Below are 27157 nucleotides of genomic sequence, written 5' to 3'. Positions count from 1 at the left end.
ATGCAAAGAAACATTACCTTTTCATTCCATAAATATATACAACACCGATCACTTCAAAGAAAGCAATGACGAGCAAAGGCATGGTCGCTGCAAAGGCATCAAACATCTCAAGCCAGTAGTTTCCTGATCTCAGAGTAAAAACCAGGCCCAGCAGAAAGGCAGTAAGGCATATTAAACCTATAGACAACAACACAAAGGAAATAAAAAGAAACCTAACCAGTGGTGTTTAGATGTGTGTTTATAGATGTTCCATTCTTGCCAAACACCCATGTTTTACTGCTCACCTATCCTCCTTAACGGTTAATGGGTGCAATCTGGCATCATTAAAACTATATAGATTCTGCCCAACAGATTATTGTTATTGTTGCTGTTACTATTTGTTAATTTATATACCACCCTTCAGAGATCTCAGGGTGGTTTCACAAGATAAAAACACAGGATAAAAGCACAAAATAAATCGAACAAAAACGAGACACCAACCCCCCCCCCGCCCCCACAAACACAATTAAAAGGCCATAGAATTAGCACAAGGCCTTGTTGAAGAGGGACTTTTTTTGCCTGTATTAATCTTGAGCATGGTATTGACAAGAAAAGTATTTGAAGAAGATGCCTTACCACATACAGCCTCCTTGCATATGTATCTAGACACAATGCGAGATTCTGTGAGAGGCGTCAAGATACTTTGAACAAATCCAAACATGGAAGATATACCAAGACTGAACAGCATGAGAAAGAACAGAATCGCCCAAGTGTTCGATCCAGGCATCTTAAGGACGATTTCAGTGAACAGAATAAAGGCCAAGCCGGTTCCAGAAACACTCTGCAAAATTCACAAATAATGGTAAAATCTGTCAGATTGATTTCTGAGTGTTATTTATTCTAATGCATAGGCAAAATGTTGTATTACTCAACATTTACCGTATTTTTCGCCCTATAGGACACACTTTTCCCCCTCCAAAAATGAAGGGGAAATCTGTGTGCGTCCTATGGGGTGAATGCAGAGGGGTCGGTACGCACCGACCCCTCTCACTCTCCTGGCTTCAGGAAGCTATCCGCAAGCCTGGGGAGCCCGCGGGACTTCCCGCAGGGCTCCCTAGGCTGCGGATAGCAGACTGCTGCCCGGAGCGCGGGGCGCACTGAAGCCGCAGCTGGGGGAGGGGGAATAATTTTTTTTTCTTTATCCCCCCCCCAAAAAAAAACCACTAGGTGCGTCCTATAGGGCGAAAAATACAGTAGCCATTATTTGGAATAAGATACAGCCATTACCGATGACAAGTTCTTACTGGGGTGGGTGGGGAAAACAAAAAACCCTCTTGACCTTGACCTTCGACACCTGAGATGTGCATTTTTAGGACTCACCATGTTTTAGTGGTATTAAGTTGCTGTAATCTGTTTATAGTGTTGCATTTTAAATTGTTGTCACTTGCCCTGGGATCTAAGGGTGAAGGAATGGTAATAACATAATAATAAAAGCAGCCACCTAAGCTCACAGGATGCTTTCTGTGGTTCTTTTCGTGCTCATACGTGCAGACACAGGTGTGGTTTCTGTCTGTCTCTGCAGAACTATAAGGGGAAACTTCTCAAGTTGCACTAGAGTTTTGGTGGGTACCCTGAGCCCCATCTTCTATGTGCAAGCATAGTGGGGTGGGGGGAATGTAGATTGTGTTTCTTTGGAGATAACCAGGCAAACAACCTGTGGTCTCTGTGCACTCATACATCTGGGTAGAGTAACAAGCTAGTTTGCCAGAGACTGAGCAGCTTGTGTGAAGCCAAAAAGCTAAACACAGCACTTCTGAAAGAATTTCCTGCCTGGGCCATCACATCAACGGTAGCTGAAGAGCCAGGGCTGTGACCACCTTGCAGCATGGCAGAGGTCCAGCAGAGAAACTCTACAGAAAAATGCAGTGGAAGCTGCAGGAGCCTTCATGGAATGTGAGCAGACCCATTCCAGAGAAAGAAGCCCCATTCATTCATTCATTCATTCATTCATAGCAACGCTGTTGACACAGTCAGTGTTGTCTGTCACTGCTTCCTCTCAGGTGAGGTTGCACTGCTCACTTGGCTTCCCAAAATACAGTGGTACCTCAGGTTACGTACTTAATTCGTTCCAGAGGTCCGTTCTTAACCTGAAACTGTTCTTAACCTGAAGCACCACTTTAGCTAATGGGCCCTCCTGCTGCCACCGCGCCGCTGGAGCCCGATTTCTGTTTTCATCCTGAAGCAAAGTTCTTAACCCGAGGTAATATTTCTGGGTTAGCGGAGTCTGTAACATGAAGCGTATGTAACCTGAGGTACCACTGTACCACATGCCGCTGTGAAGGAGAGGAGCAAGGCAGCAGGGAGGTTGGCATGGTGCAAGTGCTGCAACAGGAGCAGCGGGTTGGCTCTGCTGCAGCAGCCACCCTCGCCAAGCTCCCCACTGTCTTGTCCTCCCCCATAAGCAATGGCAACATGCACTGTTGGGAAGCTGGGAGAGCAACCTAGCCCCACTTGTGCCACCCACTAGTCCCTACTAAATGCACTACCTGTCATGGCAAAAACAGCAGAAGCTCTGGGGGAGCCCTATCACTTCAGATCCTATTCAGTAAAAGCCCATGGTGCATCATGGCTGGTAATGGAGACACCATTATGCCCAAGCCAGGGAACATATAGCCATCAGTTCCTATCAACAGACGCAGCCTTGCCCTTACCATCCATGCACCTGCTTAAAACCTGCATGCCATGAGGGAAGGCAGCAGCCAGAAAACCCAGCTCACAGAGATCATGCATAAGGTGCCGAAGTCTGAGACTATTTTGTACCATTTCCTGTAAATAGGTGCCTTGGCAGAAAAAGAGCATATGAATGCCATCAGGAACTGATGCCGTGTCTGTGGCAATAGCCCCAGCAAGTGGCGTTTGGGCGACTACAAAATCAGTGCATACTGTACTTTTACAACTGGATCATTTTGTAATGCGAGTACGAATACCTGATCAAGGAATTTTTGGCGATCACAATTTTCCAGTTTGAGAGATGCCAGTTTATTGATATCCGTTCCGTTCAAGTAACTGAGCCAAAATGCGCTGCTGTCTACAGTGATGCTTTCGTTCCTGAATGCCTTGGTGATGTATTTAACATTTCTGTCAGTAAAGTCAGGAATGATACGAATTATTTGCATTGCCACAGTCCCTAAGAAAAACAACAGCAATTTGCTTCAAATAGGGGCAGGCCAGGGCGGAATGGGTTTATGCGCAACCACTGACATGCGCAGAGACCAGGAACGCAACCCCCATACAAAAAGGAAGTTGCCTGTATACCTGAATTAATGAATATGCACATGGAACATGCAGGGTTGTATACTTTGTGTTCTATGCTACAATCTTATTTTAATTCTGCCCTCTGGGGTCCCCTAAACTGTTTTAAGGGGGAGGGGAGAAATGACACTAAATTCTAGACAATGAAAAACAAAACAAATTGTGAACAGAGGGCTTGGACCAACACCTTAAATTGGTTCCTAACTGTGAAACTTGAATGGCTCACCTTTCCAAGCATTCTTCATAGGCCACTGTTGCTTTGAACCCCAGAATTGAAAAAATTGGGATTGACGCAAACAAAGAAGTCACAGAATTTATTGCTGCTATCATGACAGCATCCATTTCACAGTCATTTCTAGGAAAAACAAGTACATAACAACCCGATTAAATGTTACGAAGGACAGCACTGAGCCCTTCCAATGTTATACATTTCAGGTACTTGTACTCTACTCTTCACTGAATATTTTCAATCCCAGAACAGTAAAACAAAGCAATAGGCAGATATAGAAAGGGATGGGGGATAACAATATATGAAAATTACAGTTGGTCAGCCTAAAATCAGCTACAGTAAATTACAACAAATTTAAACCATCTGCATCACAAGGCAAGTAAAGCTTAAACCACAATAAGGACAACAGGTAGTATTTCCAATTTAACCAAATACCTGAATAAAAACAGATAAAACAGTCTAAACAACCAAATGGCATTTGCAACCCCATCTCTCACCTAAGGCAGCCCACTAACTCCCCTTGTTCCGCTGCCTTTCACTCAAAGAGGGACCCACTCTGTGCCAGCAGACTGACTTCGTAGCTTTTGAGCAACTTAACATCTTTTGTGTACACTCCCCAACCCCCATCCAGGGTATAATAATAATAAATGGATGGAGATTGCCATTTACAGGACATACTCTCGGTTTAAGCTTGTGTATGCCCTCAAACAATGCCATTTCCTGGAGGCTTCAAATCCATCCTTCCCTTTTAGGCTGACAAGCTGGAATGCAAGAAGCAATGAAAAATCATTTCAATGAAATTGGAGAAGGGGGGAGGCAAAATTAGTCCTAGGGTCCCTCTTCCAATGCTGTAAATGCTGGTTTCTGGTTAGAAAAGCTTAGCCTGGCAGATTCTCTTTGGCTGCAAGATGGGCCTGAAGAAATAGCCAAGCACAGGTGGCATATTGCCACAGAAACTAAATAGCTGGAATGTGTTTTTTTGTCATTGTTATTAATTTGTTTATACCCCATCTTTTTCCCTGACGGGACTCAAAGCAGCTTTGAGTTTAAAAACATGAACCACTAGATGATGTGGAGATCTTCACATGCAGACATGCATATGCAATCTACCTGTGTTTGTGTGTGACAGCCTGTGTACTGGGGCATCTGCCCAACACTGGCATTGCAGAAAGAACAATAAAGGGCATCTTTGGGACTCACACAGGGAAACATCAAGCGAACCGAGCCAGACGCTTTTCCTGGGCTCCAGTGTGGGCTGAATGAATTGAGTCTTGTCTCCAGAGATCACTGAGGCGCTATCTCATAGAAGTCAATTTGACTGTGTCAAACAACTCTCCACATTGTGAGCGAAAGCTACCAAACCTACCTTGACGGGTTGTAGCTTGCATATGCTATGTGTCCCCCAAATCCTAAAGAAAGAGAGGAAAAAATCTGGGTGGCTGCATCAAGCCAGGCACGTGGATTGTTGAGTTTCTTGAGCTGTGAGAGAGAAAGAGAGAGCTCAGGGCTAAACACATTATTAGTCTGATAATTCCTGTGTTTCACAAACTGCCTGCTGGGGGCTTCTTGGAGGGGGAGAATCAGTGTGTAGGAGAGAGCGCTTAACTCTTTCCATGTTTGGCGATAGTGCCTTACAAATGCTCACTAGAGTGCTTTTACCTTCACTTGCGCATCTTCCAGTCTTGGGCCCTGCCAGACGGAGAAACAAAAAGCAGCCCAGGGGAGCATTTGTAGGCAAGAATTGGTGGGCATAGGGAGGATTAATGACCTGCCCACTGGCTTCCTCAAATACAGAACTGGGACACCCCATGCTTGCACAATGAAGTGTAGTTCTGCCCTGTCTGCCGAAAAATAAGATTTGACCCAGGGTTGCCTATATTCGTGAATTTTAGAAAAGGGCACTTTTTACACAAGTTTCTGTTCTTCATAGATTCCAGAGGGAGTTAACAAAGTACAATTGCCAGAATATGTGTGGATCCCAACTAGTATTAAGTGGTAAACAAAGAAGCAGCATGGAGGAAACTTCAAAGTTCAAAGCCACCTCTAAAAGACCAAGTCAGACTTTCCGTACATCATCTGGAACACCAAGGATCAATTGAATAAATACTTGCATTAGGAGTCATGAAGTAGAGTAATCCGTGAACGGCTCCTGGGAGAGTCAGTCCATAAATTAGGAATAATGTTAGAATTAGGTAAGGAAATGTGGCTGTAAAATATACTGCCTAAGAGGAAGAGCAAAGCAGAGAAGAAAAAAGTGAGTGTCAGGAAGAGGTTAAGGCAATACCATGAAACAGATACTGTGCACACAAAATTACTGAACAGTTGCAGCTGAATCCAACTCAGTGAAAAACTGTTTTTGTTTAGGGTGGTTTGAGGAAATGTAGAAGTTCTGTCTGCCATGTTTGAGCTACAGCAGCTCATGCATGTGTGTAAATCACCACATAATGGTGCCATCCAGTGTGGTGCAGCAGTGGTTAACATGGCAGACTAGAATTGAGGAAACCTGTGGAGATGTGCTCCACAGAAGTGCAGGGAGGTGGGGGAAGTGCAGGCAGTGGGGGCCCCCTCCCAACATTTTGTCCAAGTTGGTGCCTATGGCCATGAAGCCAGTTCTTGAGACAGTTCTTGAGACAGTTCTCCAGTCTAACCGACTGAAAGATTGTGAGCAGATTGTGTGCAAGAGGAAAGAGAGAGTAGCTTGAACTCTTCGGATGAAAAGTAGGATACTAATTGGCTGAGTGATTGATTGATTGATTGATTGATTGATTGAAGAGGCAAGCATGCATGTGTTAACCAGCCTTTAGTCTGTTGCAGAAAAAAGAAGATAGAAAACACCTTGTGACAACTTAAGGAACTACAGTCTGTTAGATGCATCTAAGGCTGCCATACATCCAGAATTTCCTGGGATTCATCTGGGCTGCTTTTTCAGAAATCGGGTCTATGGCTGCCCAATCAGAAATAAAGCTCAACAACTTTTTGTGTCGGAATCTTAACTTTTTGAAATATGGTTTATCTACAGTGGAGAAGAAGCAGTTTCACACAGTGGACCTCAAAAGCTAAATACACCATAAGACAGGCAATATATTATTCAACTGACTATTCATTATGACGTTTTATGACGCAGTCCGAGTCAGGCCATCTAAACTGCTGTTCCTTCCCAAGGTGCTTTAGCCCTGTAGTCTAGTAGGAACCCTTGTGTTCCCCATAGTTGTACTTTATAGCTAATTAATCCACAATTTTCCTCCTCATTTGCTTTACATATGGGAAACCATTCAATGGAAATATCACATACATAAGCCAATATATTAATGCTGAGTGTGCCATGCCTATTCTGCGAGGATGCTGCTATTTCAACTACAAAATGGCAGGCCCTCACCCCCAAAATTTTAAAATAGAATATTAGATAATACTCTATCTGCTGTCTAGAAAGTACCATTTCTAACTGCAGGCAGGTAATAAGATGATCAAACACATGCAAAAAAAAACAACCCCTCTTGCATGTGGATTCTAACCTAGCCTCCTCACAGACGTATTAGTTTTCAATGGGCAGGTGCCTTTTAAAAATATGATAGAACATTCGTTCATGTGAGCTGCCTTCTGTCTCACGTGGTGCAGTCCAAAGATGGCTTTACCACCTCAGTAAGGACCAGGTCAGTGAAATACAGGTGTCTGGTAATAATCCCTGCTCACCTTTCCAGTCGATTCAATTCCTCGTACTGTACAAATGAACACAAGTAACCAGCAGGCTGCCAAACATAAAACCAGCCACCACTGAAGTGGACCACTGTTTGTAATATCCGTGCTTATGTTTAAAGTGTACCTATACCAGAAATAATTGGTAGGTGTGCTTTTGGTACATTCTTCAATAAGTTCTGAAATAACAAGCACAGAAGGCATTATCAAAACAGATAGAATCATAGAAGAGTTGGAAAGGATCCTGACGATCAGGAATATGCAGTTGTCCCATTCTGCACCAATTGAGTGTGCAGATGGTATACTGCATTTTAAAAACTCCACTCCATGTTTTGTTTTGTTTTTAAGGAAAATGTAAACCTACCATAAACCCCTCTCCTCCGGAGTTCTAGACTGAGGCATTGTTTAGTTTGGGGAATAGCCTCCTCTTGATTGACAAACAGGGCTTCCCAAAAGAATGACATCAAGAGGAGATGCTTCACCTCAGCTCTTCCAGACCAAGCCTGGAACAAAACTCTCCAGCCCTACATATATTTGTGTTAGGGATGCGACCAGGCACAGCCCCAGGTGAATGGATATGTGCCTCATCCTCTCAAAGCTATTCCATGAAGGGGAAGGGGAAGGAATGGAGCCTTTCTTCAGGCATCAGTTCTCTCTGCACAGAAAGCTCTTGCTTTGGCATAACTAGTAAACTAACCAGGAGTGGGGAACCTTTGGACTTCCAGCTGTCGTTGAACTACACTTCCCATCAGCCCTAGCAAGCATGGCCCATGGCCAGGGATTGTGGGAGTCGTAGTCCAGTAACTGCTGGAGGGCGTGAAGATCCACCACACCTGCTTCAAGCTATTGGCCCATCTACACAGCACTTTAAACCATTATTAAACTAAGCTATGCCTTAAATGTAAACTTACCACTGCTTCTTTCAGATGGGCAGGGTGTAAATAAAAATATTATTATTATTCTACCTCTGCTGCATTACTTTGCCGAGTGTTTAGTTCACTTCATATCCTATTCCCTACGGCCAAAGGAGGCATGGCAGGGACAAAGCTGGGTCTGGTAGAGTTGGACAAACAATTTAATGCGGTGGTTGAAGGATACATAGAAAAGCAGATACTAATAACAGAAAGCAGCAAGAGACTTGGGAACTCACCTGGTTTGCTGGTATCTGTTGGGCAGGAACTCCAAGGTAACGGGTTTCGGAAAGAGTTTATAAGATACCATATCACCAAGGCTAAAAGCATATTGTAATACAGAATCACTAGGAAGGAAACTATCAGAGAAGTGTAACCTGTGGAATATGCAAGCACACGCAGAATTGGCATGAACAAAGACAACTGCAAGAGTCTGATCTGCACAAATGAAAGATCAAATCCAATGACTATCTGAACTCTGGCGGTCTGGAAAAGAACATTGCTCTGTGAATTAAACAAACCGAGTGGGGTGGGGGTGGGGGAGGCAATTTCCATTTTGCCTCAGGTGGTGAAATTGGAAAGGCTGCCCCTGAGTGGCCCTGTTTATCTTCCAGACAACTGCCTGAGTTTACTACGACTGAGTTTGCTATTACAGCCTCATAGAGCCCATGCATTTCCAGGAAGGAGCAATGATTAGAAGATTGTATAATCACAAGTAAAGGCAGTTACAGAAACCTACCCAGTCCTCCCAGGTAAGGAGAGATGTGCCACCAGAGTCGAATGCAGCCTTTTTTCAAGCATTGCCCAACAGCTAATTCAAGAAAAAATACAGGGATGGCTCCCAACACAAACGCGATGATGTATGGAATCAGGAATACCCCTAGAAACACAATAGCCAAGCACAGTTAGCTCATAGCAGTGGCATAGCATGGGTTCCCAGTGCCACCTGCCTGCCCATACACGGGAAAGCCCAACAAGCCGCCATAGCCCTTAGAGGGCAAATCCCCTCCCCCCGGTGCCCATAGAGAGGAGTGCCAGGCCAGGTTGTGCTGGGGTGCCCCTTGTCCATCTCCCTCCATCCCTGCCTGCAGACCATGGGTCTGGACTGCTTTTCTGCCTTTGCTGGGGTGGGGAAGCCAATGCATGGGGGGGCGCTGGTTGTGTCCCCTCAGAATTCTGCGCCCGGGGCTATGGCTGCTTTTTCATTTCCATTTTAAGGATGCTTTTAGTAATGCTTTTTAAAGATAAGACCTCAATCCATAGTGTGTGTGTAAAATTTGAAGAGTTGCAAATTGGCTACCTGATAAAACTAGGATGCATAGAATCAGATAAGGGTTGCAAATTTCTGGGAATGTAGCTGATAGGTGACCTCAAACGGCTCCAAGATATACACATTTAGCAAAACCTGTGGTCAGAATGCACGGAACGTCATATAGCTTGTGGTTAAGACCCAGACACGAAAACCCGCTGACACCTGGGACTGGAACAACTGATTAGCAAACTGTGGTTTGCCCTTTTAGCTTTATCAGATATGAAACTAGCTTGTGCTTGCATTGGGAACAAATAGTGGTTAACCAGAATATTACTAGGACAGCTGCTTATGTCAATAGGTAAAATGCAAGGCAGCTTTGACCATGTTTGTACAATGATGAACAGGGGAAGTGGGCTGGTAATTTGTTAATAAGGCGGACGTGGTAGGCTGTAAACGTAGCCTGCTCCTTCCTAGTGGGCGGGCGGGCGGAGGAGGGACTTTCAGCCGGACAAGGGACTTTATAAACTGCGTTTTTCCAGAACTAGGTGTGCTTGTATTGGTCACCCACCTTTGCAATGGTGTTTTCCTTTCAATAAATTTTGCTACTTCATCAATTTCACCCAGAATTTCTTTTTAAAGGGTCCTGGGACTTTAAGCATAGCTGTCAACTTACAGATTTGAAAATAAGGGGCCAGCAGCCTCGAAAATAAGGTATCAGCAGCCAAAATAAGGGATTTTAGTCAACCAGCAGCCAAACGAAGCCTCAAGCGGTGGTTCCCACAGTGCAGCAACCCGGCAAAGGGGATGCAGCAAGGAAAACCACAGTCACCTCTCCGCTGGGAAGCGCTGAGCAAAGGCGAGTCCCCAGGCAACGTGGCCGATTTGATCGGCACAAGGCATGCAAGCTCCACCCCCCAGTCGTTCTTAGACTCCTTATTGGGTGAGCAACGCAGCCAAGCAACACAGTTGGAGCCTCCCTCCTCCCTGGCTGGCTGGCAGGGAGGGAGAGGAGCTGCTTCCTTTGAAACCCGGGAAATTTGAGGGACATCATCAATCCGGGACAGCAGCGGGAAACAGCGCTGGGATAAGGGAGTTTCCCGCCAAATAAGGGACGGTTGACAGCTATGACTTTCAGTCTTAGGAACCAGTGTTTTATCTCTTACATGGAGTCAGCTAATTATGTTCTTCCTGCTTAGGTCTGTGCAAAACGGCAATAATATACAACTAATTGTTGGAGGGGTTTTGTTTTCTTTACTGTGGCATACACTGAAAGCACATCTAATTGGTGCTGTGGAAGATCTAGAAGGTGAAAGTGATGAAAAAAATATTGTTTCATTGATCTGAGGGTTCCTAGCTGCTGTTTTTACAGTTACATTTTAATTTGTTTTTACTCATTTTTTTCTGGAAATTGAGGGGGGGGGAGAAAAAGCTCTCTGCAAACAATCCATTCTGGACAATGCTTTTATGATTCTGTCATATGATACCTCAAAAACTGGGAAAGCATAAAGCATTTATGCCTCCCCTACCAATCATTTACCTCATCCCACGTTAGTGTTCCTAAAAGTCATATAGCAGTAGAACAAAATGGTTTTGTCTCTTTTGATTTAGCAGTGCTGTTTTCGAAAGCCAAAGTTAATCAACTTTGACGGAAATCAGCTAGAGTCAGCTCAGGTGTTCATAGCTCTCTTGGTCTATGTCTAAAGTTGCTCTTGCATTTAAGTACCTTTTCAGATGCATATACATTTGAGAGCCTCTTGAAGTCCACATGTGGTGAATTTTGCACGTTTCCTTAGGGAATGAGGCTGAGACTGTGGTGTCTTTAGGATATATGGTTTATTTACACCTATATGCAACATGAGCCTACAATGGAGGTGTTCACAGCATCAAGACCCCTAAAGGCTTCAGCTTTGTATTCAAACAGAAATAAAACATTGCTCCCAAACTTTGCTCCGACTCTCTCCCTAGCTTGCTGCTTTACTTCAAGGCCACATAAAGGTAGAGGGACCCCTGACACTTAGGTCCAGTCGTGACTGACTCTGGGGTTGCGGCGCTCATCTCACTTTATTGGACGAGGGAGCCGTTGTGCAGCTTCCGGGTCATGTGACCAGCATGACTAAGCCGCTTCTGGCAAACCAGAGCAGCGCACAGAAACGCTGTTTGCCTTCCCGCCAGAGCGGTACCAATTTATCTACTGGCACTTTGACGTGCTTTCGAACTGCTAGCTTGGCAGGAGCAGGGACTGTGCAATGGGAGCTCACCCTGTTGGGGGGATTCGAACCGCCAACCTTCTGATCGGCAAGTCCTAGGCTCTGTGGTTTAACCCACAGCACCCCCCGCATCCCTCCAGGCCACATAGAGCCCCTTAATCTTCCTTAATGGCTCACCACCCAGGCTAACACCTCACTGGGAGGCTAGCCTGGCTATTCCAAGAACTAGAAGCATTGATTAAATTTTAACAGTTGCTGGATCCAGAGATTACAGGCGTCTGGAACACACCCTAACACCCCAAACAGATAACATTATTTTAGAACACAAGGAGCTTGTCGTAGTTTAAGTCTGAACAATCCCTCAACTAATCTCCAATGAAAAGGTGGGTTTTCTCTTACCTCCTCCATAGGTTTGGCACAAGTATGGAAAACGCCACACATTTCCAAGACCCACAACAAATCCAGCACAGCTTAAAAGGTACTGGAATTTACTATCCCACTTGGGTCTTATGTACTCTTCATCGCTGCCTTCAGATTCATCAGTTTCCATCTTTACTTTATACTCTTCAACGCTACCTTCAGGTTCATCAGTTGCCATCTTTGCAACCTCTTTTTTCCCCTTTCAGCACAAATTTCTCCAATATTAGCAGCTGCCAGGCAAGTGAACCTCCTCACTGAGCCAAGTAAGTAGCAAGGGAGGGGGGAGCAGCAGCAGAGGTATTCTGAACAATGGATAGAACTTCCATCTGCGACATCACACCAAAGAATCCAGATAAAACAACCTAGCAACCTACAGCCACACAAATTACAGAGTTGAGATGAGGTACTGAAGTTAACAGAAAAAAATCTTACTACTTCAAAGCAGTAAAGAAATAATCTAAACTCTAAATTGTATTACCTTTCCCAAAGTTTCCCCTAGCATAGGAAAAAGGCCACAACGTTTGGTAAGTTAAAAAATGGTTTACTTACACACTCAGGTCAGGTTCATGTGTTTCATAAAAGGTTGCTCAGGCAGTAATATTCACCTTAGTTACAAAGCTGTGAAAGGTCCTAAATTATTGGTAGAGGAACTCAAGAATGGATGCTGAGAGCCATGCAGTTGAGCTGGAGCAATCAACTCAAACCTCTTCACATGCTGAGCTTCTCAAGTAAACTGGAGAACAAAGGCTTGATTACTAGTTCCTTCCAAGGTGAGGGGAAGTAGATAGTTAAGCCTGTAAGGACAGCATACTCTATGGTATTAACCCCTTCATGCATTTATTAGAAACCTAAGCATGTTGGTTGGCCAACATGATTTCCCATTGGGACAGTCATGTCCAAAGTCTGGCCCGCAGGCCAATTGCGACCCGAGTTCTGGTTTAATACAGCCCCTCAGGTAATTTGGCAAAAGTTCTTAATATGATAATATGACAGCAACAATCGCAGGTAACAAGGGCTCTCAAAGTGGGATCAGGTATTAAACAGGGTTGTGTTATTGCCCCAACTCTATTCATTATTTCCATTGCCATGATCCTACACTTTGTTGAAGGGAAACTCCCCTCCGGAGTAGTAATCATATATCAAACAGATGGAAAGCTCTTTAATCTGAGCAGGCTGAAAGCAAAGAGTAGGTTTACCACAACTTCCATCATAGAGCTTCAGTATGCTGATGACAATTTACCGTATTTTTCGCCCTATAGGACGCACTTTTTCCCCTCCAAAAATGAAGGGGAAATCTGTGTGCGTCCTATGGGGTGAATGCAGGCTTCCCCCCCTTTATTCCCCCCCCAAAAAAACTAGGTGCATCCTATGGGCCGGTGCGTCCTATAGGGCGAAAAATAAGGTAGTGTGTGCACGCTCAGAGGATGACCTCCAATCCATCCTAAAAATCTTCGCAGAAGCTTATGAAAAGCTTGGCCTATCAACATCCAAAAAACCAAAATGGATTGGGCAATCAAAGGCATGCTGAGCACAACATGAGTGAAGAGAAACCCATAAAATAACTTGGGGTGTGTTTCTTTGAACATGTGTACTTACATATTTGGGATCCCAGACAATGTATAGTTACTCTTCTCTCACTTTCAGCACGAAGTAAAAAAAGAAGATAACATGATAAGAGGACTGATAAATCTCCAGGTGGTCTGCCAGAAGATATTGGGTTTGTGTCCAATCATGAACTTAATATCATCATTAAATTTGATAATAAAGAGAGAGGAAGTTTAGAGAAACCAAACTGCTTTGGACAGATTAAGGGCCAACTCACACATGCATATTCATTGCTTGATAACTGCCATAAGGAGGCACAGCTGTCAACCTTCCCTTTTTTTGCAGCAAATTCCCTTATTTCAGCGCCGTTTCCCGCTGCTTCCCGCTGCTATCCTGGATTGTTAGAGATCCCGTAGACTGTCTCCGGGACAGGTGAGGCTACTGATCCCTTATTTTCAAAACTGAAAGTTGACAGCTATGCTGCTGATCCCTTATTTTCAAATCTGAAAGTTGACAGCTATGGAAAGAGGGCATTACAGATATGGCAGAACCGACAGAAATTCCTTATCTGCTTGCATTGCCTAAAACATTATAGCTTGCGCAGGGGCATAGGAAGGTGGGGGTGGGCCATCCCTAGTGCCATTGTGGAGGGGGGTGACAAATTATCAAGGAACAATTACAGTGGTACTTCAGGTTAAGAACTTAATGTTTCTTTTAGGACTCTCTCATTCTTGGGGAATGAGTTTGTGTCTTGCCTTGATGTTCATTTGCTCTTGGTACTATGCTTTGGTAGCCATGCTAATAGCAGGATGCATTTACAAGTACATAGAATATAGAGGGTAAGAATACACATTTATCTGATCTTCAATGTAGTTGCTCAAACAATTAATTAAAAAGGTACATTCTTCCTGCACTTCCTTGCATATCTGTATAACTTCTATTAAATTTCACCCAGAAAAACGAATACCTCCCACCAACTTCTATAGGAAAAGTGTGTATGTTTTCCATATCTTGTTGGGGTTTTCAGCAATTTTCTGGGATAGAAATGTCGAGGTTTAATTAAAGATATTGTTTACATAACCTTACATAAATGCCATTTAACTGCTACCCAGTTATGTGAGTTTGTTCTTTGAGAAATACAGTGGTACCTCTGGTTACGTACTTAATTCGTTCTGGAGGTCCATACTTAAGCTGAAACTGTTCTTAACCTGAAGCACCACTTTAGCTGATAGGGCCTCCTGCTGCCGCCGCGCCGCCGCTATACGATTTCTGTTCTCATCCTGAAGCAAAGTTCTTAACCTGAGGTAATAATTTCTGGATTAGCGGAGTCGGTAACCCGAAGCGTATGTAACCCGAAGCATATGCAACCTGAAGCGTATGTAACCTGAGGTACCACTGTACTGCCCTACTAGGGCGGTTCATAAAAACCTTTTTTTAAAAAATGCCTGCTCCAAAGGTCTTATGTTACTACACTGGGGATTATATAGCTATATATGAAATTTCATGCTTATCAGTTAATATCTTGACCCTCCTCCACGAAAATAGCTGTTTACTTGGCCGTTTTCCTATGTCATTAAGGCTGAAATTTCAATTCAGTGTAGGGTCAAGATATTAACTGATATAGTTATATAATCCCTAGTGTATTAAGATAAGACCTTTGGAGCAGGCATTAAAAAAAAAGTTTCTAATGAACCGCCCTACTGCCCTACCTTCTCCTGTGCTTCCCGGGTCCTGGAAAGTCGGCCTATGTGAAGAAAATAAGACTAGGCCAAGTAGATTAGGCCTTGCCTTGCCTTTGCCCCGCCCTCTGCCCACAGCTGATTGGCCAGCTGGGTTGGGGGCGGAGTAAAGGCAAGGCAAGGCTGAATCTACTCAGCCTAGTCTCATTTTTTTCACATAGGCCAACTTTCTGGGCTGATGAGGAGGCTTGCTAAGGCCGCTGCCTGTCCTTCAGGCCCCAATTTCCCCCCCAGAAAGCCTCTGCTGCCCCCAAAAGTGGAGTGCGTGGGACAAAGGCAGTGCTGCCACCCCGTTTTGCTCACACGTGGTGCCGGGAAGAGCAGCTCAGCACCACCCTGGGCGCTCGGCAGGCCGGCCTCCCCTTTGCCCCCAGTCTCCCCTACATGATGCTAGGACACCCCTCTCTCAGCCACACACCCCAGTGTGCCCTGCATGAAGCTAGGACACCCCCTCCCTCGCTCACACACCCGTCTCCCCTGCATGAAGCTAGGACACCCCCTCTCTCAGTCACACACCCCAGTCTTCCCTGCATGAAGCTAGGACACCCCCTCCCTCGCTCACACACCCGTCTCCCCTGCATGAAGCTAGGACACCCCCTCTCTGTCACACACCCCAGTCTTCCCTGCATGAAGCTAGGATACCCCCTCCTTCGCTCACACACCCGTCTCCCCTGCATGAAGCTAGGACACCCCCTCACTCAGCCACACACCCGTCTTCCCTACATGACGCTAGGACACCCCCTCACTCAGCCACACACCCCAGTCTGCCCTGCATGAAGCTAGGACCCCCCTCCCTCAGTCAAAAACCCCAGTGTGCCCTGCATGAAGCTAGGACACCCCCTCACTCACTCACACCCCCCAGTGTGCCCTGCATAAAGATAGGAGACCCCCTCACTCAGAGTGGATGGAAAAACCCAACGTAAAACCATTTTTGCGGTCAAAAAAACAAAATCAATGGGGGGGGTGACAAGAAATTTTCTGCACCGGGTACCACCTGACCTTCCTATGCCTCTGAGCTTGCAATGTAATTGCCTCTCACATTCAGAAGCTGGTTATCAAGTGCAGACCAATCAAGTGATGCACACATAACTGAGCCATAGGTCAAAACCAGCTTTAACAGCATGATTTCAAGACTCAGGAGCACTTTCCAGGGTTTGAAAACACATGCCATCGCGACAAGAGATGTTGACATGCATAAACGTCAAGAGATAGATGTATGTATTGCCATACAGGCAATAAGAGGAGCCTTGTGTGTTATATATGGGTTGTAGGAAACGAAATACCCCAATTCTTCTCCCTTGCGCCATAGTTGTCTCTCCATTCGGCTCTGACAGCTACGCCAGCCAGCTGCCACCATTGTGTTTCACAAGTATCACTGCTGGTGCAAAGCATCCCCTTCTGCTCACTAGATGGGCAAAGTGCTGTTGGCAGGACGCCCAGCAACAGCAGTCAGCAGAAAGCCCCCAAATGGAGGGAAGGCCAACCTGGTCCCTTGCGTGTTACGTGATAGCACCAGGCCTGATGTGAGCCCAATTGCTGCACCCAACTGGTACAGAGATTGCCCTGACTGCCCTCCTTCCAGAAAACCCTGTCAGGTGGCTGCCTTGGGTTTGGCTTGCCGCCTCTGTATGCCAAGGAGTCTTCTGCCACAAGCAAAGTGCAGTCATGCTAATGAGTCACATTTAAGTGACTCTAATACCTGTGTTCAAAATTACTGTTTGGAATAAATAGTACCTAGTATTTATAAAGAACTTGTCAGAGCTGCAAAGCATTTGCATGCATTATATTTGTAATCCTTAAAACAGTCCAGTAAATTGGGCTTATAAATCATGTAGAGATTTTATTACAACCAAGCAGTATATAATTTTTCTTAAACAAATAAAATTATTTCTCTTGTACTTTTGAGGGGCATAGTTCTTGCAATAAAAGCTAATCTGTTACATGTATTTGAGATTCTCGAGGGCATTGAACTATTTTTAAAGAGCCTTGTTGCAGATTTGAGCCATATAATTTCGTTTTATATACCGTATTTTTCGCCCTATAGGACACACCGTCCCATAGGATGCACCTAGTTTTTGGGGGGGGAAATAAAGGGGGGGAAATATTCCCCCCCCCCAGCCGTGGAACTCCCGCAGGGCTCCCTAGGCTGCGGATATCTGCCCGAAGCGCAGAGCCATTCTGGATTGATAGATGAGGTCCTCTGGTTGGTAAACTGTTTTATTTTTCCTTTTAAAAAGAAAAACAAATAAATAGCTAAGTCAACCTCCTGTATCCCAAAGCAGGAAAAATGTAGTAATTTGATGCCCAAAAGTATGCTTAGTGCCATGAATAAAGGTAAAGGGATCCCTGACCATTAGGTCCAGTTGTGGCCGACTCTAGGGTTGCGGCGCTCATCTTGCTTTATTGGCTGAGGGAGTCGGCGTACAGCTTCCAGGTCATGTGGCCACCATGACTAAGCCGCTTCTGGCAAACCAGAGCAGTGCACGGAAACGTGTTTACCTTCCCGCCGGAGCGATACCTATTTATCTACTTGCACTTTGACGTGCTTTCAAACTGCTAGGTTGGCAGGAGCAGGGACCGAGCAACAGGATCTCACCCCGTCGCGGGGATTTGAACCGCCAATCTTCTGATTGGCAAGTCCTAGGCTCTGTGGTTTAACCCACAGCGCCACCCGTGTCCCAGTGCCATGAATACATGAGCTCAAAGTGACATTCTCAAAGTATTTTATCAGCAAAGTAAGTAATGGGATATGCTCAATTTTTATTTCTATTTTTAACTGTGTTAAAAATTCACCTACCCTGGAATTGTCAAGGGGAAATATATTTTTCTGTAATCCAACAATGGTGAGATGCCTATTCTGGTATCTTGCCTACAAAGTGATCTATGGCTGCAAGTTTCTGTGTTCTGTTCACTAAGCCTTGTTTGCGTAAATCACTTAGAAAAATGTGACCTCTGTTTTAAAAACTCAGTGGCACATTATTTTATGATTGTGGCTGTCAGAACCATGTGGTTTTCCTTAACCCTTGCTCAGTAATCCTCAGATCATTTGCATGTTTGAGACTATTACTGTATTACACATGGCCTTTTATCAAGAACAGTTGTTGTATCTTTCTTGGTAATGGCCCATTCACTTGGTAAATCTGAACAATCTGTATGAAGGATGAATGGCATGGCCGAGTTCAGGTGGTTAGATATCAATAAAGTACTGATTCTGTCCAAACTAGTTTATGTTTCTACAAATAAATGGGATATTCTATTGGCTATAGGGGAAATCATCATAAAAAAGACTCAGATCTCCAATTTAGAAAATACAATTTGTGACTTAATGAGTTGTGTCTTCTAAATTCCAGTTATTATTTTTGTGTGTGTGTGTGTATTGTAATGGTAGTGCCTGAAAAGATCCGTGGAATTACAGAGCTACCTCGGGTTAAGAACTTAATTCGTTCTGGAGGTCCGTTCTTAACCTGAAACTGTTCTTAACCTGAGGTACCAATTTAGCTAATGGGGCCTCCCGCTGCCAGCACACCGTCGCCACGCGATTTCTGTTCTCATCCTGAAGCAAAGTTCTTAACCCGAGGTACTATTTCTGGGTTAGCGGAATCTGTAACCTGAAGCGTCTGTAACCCGAGGTACCACTGTACCATGTTCTGTCCACTTATAATGACATAATTTTGTAATCAGGCCCTAGCAGTTTCCCCCTTTCTAAATCTCATGTACCGAATGGCCTTAGGCAAAGCACTTTCTTTCAGTCTCAGCCCCCACACCTGCAATATAGGGATAAGAATGTGGACCTGCCTTATATGGTTGGCGTGGTAAGACTTACAAGATAATTATGTGTTATGTATTATGAACATTCTTGAGTGCTTTATATAAAGATGCATTTATTGAAAAAACGGTTCTACATAGAAATCCTTACATTCTTACTGATTGAATACCTTAAATTTGAGGATACATGTGTGGGGGTTTTTAATGGTCAGGATAGGATGGGGAAAACAAGGGTGACCAGATTGCTGAAACAAAAGTTAAGATCAGGTGCTACTGGTGATACCAGTGCTACTGGTGCTACTGGTGATACCAGGGATACCAGTGCTACTGGTGATACCGGTGATACCAGGGATACCAGTGATACCGGTGATACCAGGGATACCAGTGCTACTGGTGATACCAGGGATACCAGTGCTACCGGTGCTACTGGTGATAACAAGGATACCAGTGCTGGTGTCTGGATGTATTATTTGTAGCCGTTTCTTTTTCAGTACGATTCTCCAAAGTTGGTAAATGGCTCCGAAAGGGATCATCAAACATGGTACACTTTCCAGCATGATAGAGATGACGACAGCCCAGGGAGGATACTTTTTTGGCTCTTTTGCAGGAAAATATACCTTTGGGAGAAATGAATGTATTGCATGAAAGCCACACTAAACAGCACAATTTTCTATGTGTTTACTCAGAAGCAAATCCCATCAAGTTAAATGGGGATTGCTCCCAGGTAAGTGAAGACAGGAATTACAGCTTGTTAATACTTCAAAGTGGGAGCTAAGCAAAGGTTGGCATTATTCCAAAAGGGAAAGGGAAGACTCCTGAGTTGCATGCAGTGTAGGGCTAAGACTATGGCTTCATCAGCACAAGGATGTCTCCTCACATGATGGGATGTTCTCTTCTCCACTGGTGCACCTCCTAAATACCTTCTAGGGATTTCCCAAACCCTCTTGAGCAGGCATCTCCAAACTCGGCCCTCCAGATGTTTTGGGACTACAACTCCCATCATTCCCAGCTAACAGGACCAGTGGTCAGGGATGATGGGAATTGTGGTCCCAAAACATCTGGAGGGCCGAGTTTGGGGGTGCCTGCTCTGGAGCAAATTTTGGGATGTCATTGGAGGAGGAGAGGGGGGGAAGTCCGATTGTGCTAGTGGTGTGTTGTATCTAACAAAAAACAATTTTTTTATGAATGCTCACTCCTGTCACACGAAATGGTAAAATCTCTCTCTGTTTTTATGTAGGCTGGGATTTGATAGCAAACAGTTATCATCAAGGCTGATCATCTGAAAACTCATGAAGCTGAACAGATCTGGGACTGGTCAGCGTCTGTATGGTTGACTAGCTAGGAACCACATGGCATCCATCTGTCTTGGGAGAAAGTGGAAGAGTGTGCCTTTGTGGGTAAAGTCGAACCATTAGAGAGTTACAGCGCCTACTGTGACAGTAGAGACCGATACAGAAAAAGCATGTTTGCTGCTACAGGTGCGCTATGGCACTCCTTTCTGCGTCCCACGACCAGTGGTCATTCCTCCTCTGTCCAAAGCCTGTTTTAGCTTGGTGTCCTAGATGGCAAGAGCCAGGATCACTGTCAAGCCCTTGGTGGGCTGTAGTATATGACTGATGGCATCTTTGGGCTTGGTGTAAAGAGGATGTCTGTTTATTCAACCTGCTTTTAAGTTGCTCTTCAGGAATGCTCTAAGAGCAGCTTACAGCAGAGTAATAAAATCAAAATGTAAAACCATTTATTAAATGTCCGGCTGAAACAAAAGAGGCAGGACATTAAATAAAAAGGCCAACATAAAGCATCCTCAGTTGATTATACATAATAATTTATAATTCTATTATTTATACCCCACCCATCTTACTGGGTTTCCCCGGCCACTCTGGGTGGCTTACAGCATATCTAAAAAAATCCAGCATTAAAAATCTGGTGAGGTTAATTAGCTGCAGGACCCCCTGTAAGCCCTAGTGAACCATCAGTGATGGCCCAGGAATTCTGTGCTTAAGCAGAGCATCTTTATCAATTCAGGAGTTCATAGCAGCAAGATTGGAGTGAGAGCTCAATTCCCCCCCCCCCATGAATGCAAATTAGGGAAAGACTAGTAATGACTTGTATAAAGGTAACTTACATAATTTGGGTTCCAAGTATAGTAGCTTGATGGCGGCTCAACTAGTACATAGGACAAAAAAATTAGGAACATTATCACTGGGGAGAAAAATTGCCATGTTGCCTTCCAATAGCCTTTTAGTGGTCTTCCTATCATATCTTTCACATCTGCACTGAATCTGTTAATGAAATGGATACATTTAATGAGTGATCTGTGGACAATTCACTTGCATGCAACCTTATTAAAAAATGAAGCCAGCTAAACTTCTGTTTCTCCTCTGACTGCATGCCTGCTCATCACTTGATGAAAGCAGGAACAAGTAGAGCAGCTACATAAGCATCACTCAAAAGAGGGAAACACAAACAAAAGAGGATTCAGGCTGGCGTAAAACGTTTATGTACTAATTTAGAAATGATTTCTGTGACTGAAATAGAAAAGTATTACATGTCTCCATAGTGGGGAAGACTGACCAGCTAGCCTGTTCTGTCTCCTTTCCAGGCTTTAACTGCTGGTGGGAAACTTTGAAGCCTCTGCTCTCCCTGCCTAGAGTTCTTAATCTTTTAAACCACAGGGATTTTAAAATCAAGGACTACCTCAAATAGAGATCTATCCTCTCTGACAGCTGCTTGGGCTGTTAAGAAGGCCATATGCACCCTCCAAAATCAAATGATCTTTTACACAAATGAATTAAACACAGCAGATATCCTGTTGCAGATTGTGCGGTGTATATCGCCAAATTATGCATAAGGCTGCAAACCTTAGCTGGGATCGTATTCCCACTGTATGCAATGGAATTTATTTCTGAGCAGGGGTACATGGATTATACTTCAAATACAATAACCAGGTATCTCTTGCTGCACCTAGGCCAGTAAGAGATCTGGCAGACACCCTCACTTTTGACTTTCCTGCTTCGCTTAAAAATCAGGCCTTCATTGCTTTTAAATGTTTTGATTAGCCAGCCACTTCCATAATTATTGGTACTGCTTGTAATTGTATTTTATGTTGTGCATCACCCCAGTGTTTTGTTTGGCAGTACAAAAATGCTTTTCTAAATAAATAGACTAAATAAAGGTTTCTTGCTTAGAGTGTTGTTTTCACAGGATAAAGGAGGGAAATGGAAGTGTCACACCTCACCAGCTTATCAATGGGCTTGGTTCTCATGACCCCTCTGATGAGGGGGGCTGGTAAATCTGGGTCCTGGGTCATACCACTTCAAATAGCCATGGCTGTTGGCAAAGACTCTCCTCCCTGGAAGAGAGGGGAGTGGTTGTGGGCGGGAGCCCGAGCTCCGCCCCTGGCCGGGGGCCTTAGCCCCCGCCCCTCCTCACCTGGCTGGCGCCCACGCCCACCGGAGGCAGCCAACCAGGTGTCTCCGGGGGGGGGTGTTTAGCAGCTTAATGCTGCGGCTCCAGCTCCGCCTCCTCCTCAGTCGTCATCGTCCCGCAGCGAGTCACCCACCCTCCACTCCCATTTAGCTCAGGGTCTAGGTTTTTTGGCCTTGCTATGGACCTTAGGTTGGTCGCCCCGGTTGTCTGGGGGGCCTGGTAGGAATTTTTCCATTTGGCATTAGGCTTTTTGGTTTTTTCGCCTACCTCGTAGCAATCGTCACAACTTTTGTGGTATTGGTGGGTAGGTTAGGCATTGGATTCATGTGTGTCAAGGGCTAGGTGTGGCCATCGCCTATGCTATCTACCGTGGGTTATTCCGTTAAAGGAATCTGGCGGTCGTGTATTCCGTCCGATGCCTGCTTGGCGGGAGGCCATGGCACGACCCTCGGTGACATCAGGGGTGAGCCTATAGTTGGATTAGCATCAACAGGCTCCACCTACTGTTGAATAAACCCACCTCCTATAGTCATCCTAAGCCTAAGCCAATACCTTTTCACTGCTGTAATCAATAAAGTTGTGGCCTTTTCTTGCCCATTAACCTTATATCACGTGTCCTTGTGTGTTTATTTCACATAGCGGGGGTCGGGCCCTCGATCCACAACTGTACCTCTTCAGACTGAATGCCCCTCATATTAAACATAACGGCTCCCCCCATGGATGAGTATTCAGTTTTGAAACACAATTCACTAAAGCAGTCCAGATTAGACAACAGTTTACCTTGTAAACCCTCTTCAAGCAATAGTTAGTTTCCATGTAAGTGGGAGAGCAGGCCGGGGGGGGGGGCAAGGCACTCCATCACTAAAAAATCCTGATTTGCATTACAAGATGTAGGTGGATTAGGCTAATTTTGCTGAGAATTTTCAGGCATTGCAGAATTTGTCTAAACAAATCTGCAGTTAAGTTTCACTGGGTTATGCTGAATCAGTAGTTCTGTTGAACCACCTAGTTTCTCCATAGTGTGTTCATTTCTTAATAGAAATGCTTACTTATGAATACAGCCTCACGTGTTCATCCAGCACCTAAGGGCTTATCCAGATAAATATGCAAAGAAACATAGCCATACCTTTTTATTCCATAAATAAATACAATACCGATCAATTCAAAGAAAGTGATGACGAGCAAAGGCAAGGTCCCCGCATAGGCATCAAACATCTCAAGCCAGTAGTTTCCTGATCTCAGAGCAAAAAGCAGGCCCAGCAGAAAGGCAGAAAGGCATATTAAACCTACAGACAACAACATTCATTAGTCAATTAACACAAATGAAATAAAAGAAAACCTAACCATTGGTGTTTACATGTGCGTTTATAATCAATCCCAACACGTCTGTTCCGTTCTTGCCAAACACCCTAGTTTTGCCACTCACCTCCTTAATGGTTAATGGGTGCAATGTGGCATCATTAAGACTGTACAGTTTCTGCTCACCAGATTATTGTTATTGTTATTACTGTTTATTAATTTATATAGTGCCCTTTGGAGATATCAGGGCAGTTCACAAGATGAAAATACAGGATAAAAGCACAAAATAAATAGAACAAAAACGAAACAATCACCCCCGCTTACACAAACACATTTAAAAGGCCATAGAATTAGCCCAAGATCTGGTTGAAGAGGAACTTTTTTTGCCTGGCACCTAAAGATGTATAATGAAGGTGGCAGCCAAACCTCCCTGGGGAGGTTAATGAAACTGGAAAGAACGTATCTTGAAACAACAGTAGCAGCTAAGAGAATGAGAAATCAGCCAGGATATTCCCCCATCGAAATACTGTCTCACCCACGAACCCTATCTCAGCCCCAACCTGCAATACAGAGATAGTGTTAAGCTGTTGTTGTTTTTGATTGCTGAAATAATGTAGGTGAAGCACTTTGAACCGAGTAAAGCACCGTATTACTCTTGAGCATTGTTATCAGCAAAGAAAAGGATTTGAGGAAAATGCCTTACCACATATAGCCTCCTTGTATATGTATCTAGACACAGTGTGAGATTCTGTGAAAGGCGTCAAGATACTTTGAACGAGTCCAAAAATGGAAGATATACCAAGACTGAACAGCATAAGAAAATACATAATCGCCCAAGTGTTTGATCCAGGCATCTTAAGCATGATTTCAGTGAACACAATAAAGGCCAAGCCGGTTCCAGAAACACTCTGCAAAATTCAAAAATAATGGTAAAAACTGTCAGATTGATTTCTGAGTGTCATTTATTCTAATGCAGAGGCAAAATGTTGTATTACTCAACATTTAGCCTTCATCTGGAATAACATACAGCCATTACCAATTACAAGTTCATATTGGGGTGGGTGAAACAAAAAACCCTCCTGACCTTGACCTTCAACACCTGAGATGTGCATTTTTAGGACTCACCATAAAGGTAAAGGTAAAGGGACCCCTGACCATTAGGTCCAGTCGTGGCCGACTCTGGGGTTGTGGCGCTCATCTCGCTTTATTGGCCGAGGGAGCCGGCGTACAGCTTCCGGGTCATGTGGCCAGCAGGACTAAGCCACTTCTGGTGAACCAGAGCAGCGCAGTGGTATTAAGTTGCCGTAATCTGTTTTTAGTGTTGCATTTTAAATTGTTGTCACTTGCCCTGGGATCTAAGGGTGAAGGAATGGTAATAAAATAATAAAAAAGCAGCCACCTAAGCTCACAGGTTGCTTTCTGTAGTTCTTTTCGTGCTCATACGTGCAGACACAGGTATGGTTTCTGTGTGTCTCTGCATAATTATAAGGGGAAACTTCTCAAGCTGGACTAGAGTTTTGGTGGGTACCCTGAGCCCCATCTTCTGTGTGCAAGCATTTGTGGCTAAAAAAGTGGCCATGGAACACCCCAGTAACAGTAGTTGTAGGGGGGATGGTAGATTGTGTTTACTCGGAGATAACCAGGCAAACAACTTGTGGTCTCTGTGCACTCATACATATGGGCAGAGTAACAAGCTTGTTTACCAGAGACACAGCAGCTTGTATGAAACCAAAGAGCTAAACTGCCTGGGCCATCACATCAATGGTAGCTGAAAAGCCAGGCCTGTGACCACCTTGCAGCATGGCAGAGGTCCAGCAGAGAAACTCTACAGAAAAATGCAGTGGAAGCTGCAGTGGCCTTCATGGAATGTGACCAGAGAAGGAAGCCCCATTCATTCATAGCAAAGCTGTTGACACAGTGTTGTCTGTCATCGTTTCCTCTCAGGTGAGGTTGCATTGCTCGCCTGGCTTCCCAAAATACCACATACCGATGTAAAGGAGAGGAGCAAGGCGGCAGGGAGGTTGGCAAGGTGCAAGTGCTGAAACAGGAGCAGTGAGTTGGCTCTGCTGCAGCAGCCACCCTCGCCAAGCTCCCCACTGTCTTGTCCTTCCCCCATAAGCAATGGCAACATGCACTGTTGGGAAGCTGGGAGAGCAACCTAGCCCCACTTGTGCCACCCACTAGTCCCTACTAAATGCACTACCTGTCATGGTAAAAACTGCAAAATAGGTGCCTTGGCAGAAAAAGAGCATATGAATGCCATCAGGAACTAATGCCGTGTCTGTGGCAATAGCCCCAGAAAGTGGCGTTGTTTTGGCGACTACAAAATCAGTGCAAACTGTACTTTTACAACTGGATCGTTTTGTAATGGAGTACGATACCTGATCAAGGAAATATTGGAGATCACAATTTGCCAGGTTGAGAGATGTAAGTTTACTGATATCTGTTCCATTCAAATAACTGAGCCAAAATGCGCCGCTGTCTACAGTGATGTTGTCGTTCCTGAATGCCTTGGTGATGTATTTAACATTTCTGTCAGTAAAGTCAGGAATGGTACGAATTATTTGCATTGCCACAGTCCCTAAGAAAAACAACAGCAATTTGCTTCAAATAGGGGCAGGCCATGGGTGGAACGGGTTTATGCGCAACCACTGACATGCGCAGAGACCAGGAACGCAACCCTCATACAAAAAGGAAGTTGCCTGTATACCTGAATTAATGAATATGCACATGGAACATGCAGGATTGTATACTTTGTGTTCTATGCTACAATCTTATTTTAATTCTGCCCTCTGGGGTCCCCTAAACTGTTTTAAGGGGGAGGGGAGAAATGACACTAAATTCTAGACAATGAAAAACAAAAATTGTGAACTTGGACCAACACCTTAAATTGGTTCCTAACTGTGAAACTTGAATGGCTCACCTTTCTAAGCATTCTTCATAGGCCATTGTTGCTTTGAACCCCAGAATTGAAAAAACTGGGATTGACGCAAACAAAGAAGTCAAAGAGTTTATTCCTGCTATCATGACAGCATCCATTTCACAGTCATTACTAGGAAAAACAAGTACATAACAACCCGATTAAATGTTACAAAGGCCAGCACCGAGTCTGTAACTTCTAATGTTATACATTTATTATTTTATTTGAAGTACTTGTACTCTATTCCTCACTGAATATTTTCAATCCCAGAACAGTAAAACAAAGCAATCAGCAGATGGCATGATGCTGTTTTATACTCACAGGAGTAAAGCTATATTGAGAACATGCAGCCGCCTTGGTCGCTTGCCTTCTGATCAAAAATAAAAACTCTCAAGTCAGGGCTCTGCAGCTGACTTCAGTGGGACTCATTAATCATAAATCCGCTCCACTTCCCAGT

General features: G+C 44.4%; 2 protein-coding genes across 11 annotated transcripts in view; one reads left to right on the top strand and one right to left on the bottom strand.

The window, feature by feature from the left end:
• The window catches only part of TERT (telomerase reverse transcriptase), a 36987-nt gene extending 32606 nt beyond the window's left edge, over positions 1 to 4381 (top strand). For 3 of the 6 annotated variants that reach the window (XM_053397208.1, XM_053397203.1, XM_053397202.1), the window contains exon 18: positions 646 to 751. The gene's annotated coding sequence lies outside the window, so the exon portion shown is untranslated. Of the gene's footprint in view, positions 1 to 645; positions 752 to 4272 lie in introns of those variants that run through there. The other 3 variants (XM_053397206.1, XM_053397204.1, XM_053397205.1) reach the window with 3 other exon arrangements.
• Positions 1 to 27157, bottom strand: part of LOC128417950 (sodium-dependent neutral amino acid transporter B(0)AT3-like) — a 41275-nt gene that overhangs the window by 3078 nt on the left and 11040 nt on the right. For 2 of the 5 annotated variants that reach the window (XM_053397209.1, XM_053397210.1), the window contains 6 exons: positions 26704 to 26832; positions 26162 to 26312; positions 24484 to 24688; positions 23608 to 23767; positions 21178 to 21334; positions 19320 to 19669 (listed from right to left, as the gene is read on the bottom strand). In XM_053397209.1, coding sequence (XP_053253184.1) covers positions 19320 to 19669; positions 21178 to 21334; positions 23608 to 23767; positions 24484 to 24688; positions 26162 to 26312; positions 26704 to 26832 — 1152 coding nt within the window. Of the gene's footprint in view, positions 1 to 17; positions 178 to 615; positions 821 to 19319; positions 19670 to 21177; positions 21335 to 23607; positions 23768 to 24483; positions 24689 to 26161; positions 26313 to 26703; positions 26833 to 27157 lie in introns of those variants that run through there. The other 3 variants (XM_053397214.1, XM_053397213.1, XM_053397211.1) reach the window with 3 other exon arrangements.

This window comes from Podarcis raffonei, chromosome 7, assembly GCF_027172205.1.
Source record: "Podarcis raffonei isolate rPodRaf1 chromosome 7, rPodRaf1.pri, whole genome shotgun sequence".
Taxonomy (NCBI): domain Eukaryota; kingdom Metazoa; phylum Chordata; class Lepidosauria; order Squamata; family Lacertidae; genus Podarcis; species Podarcis raffonei.
The sequence above is the reverse complement of the archived record's forward strand: the minus strand, read 5'-3'. Positions and strand labels throughout refer to the sequence as shown.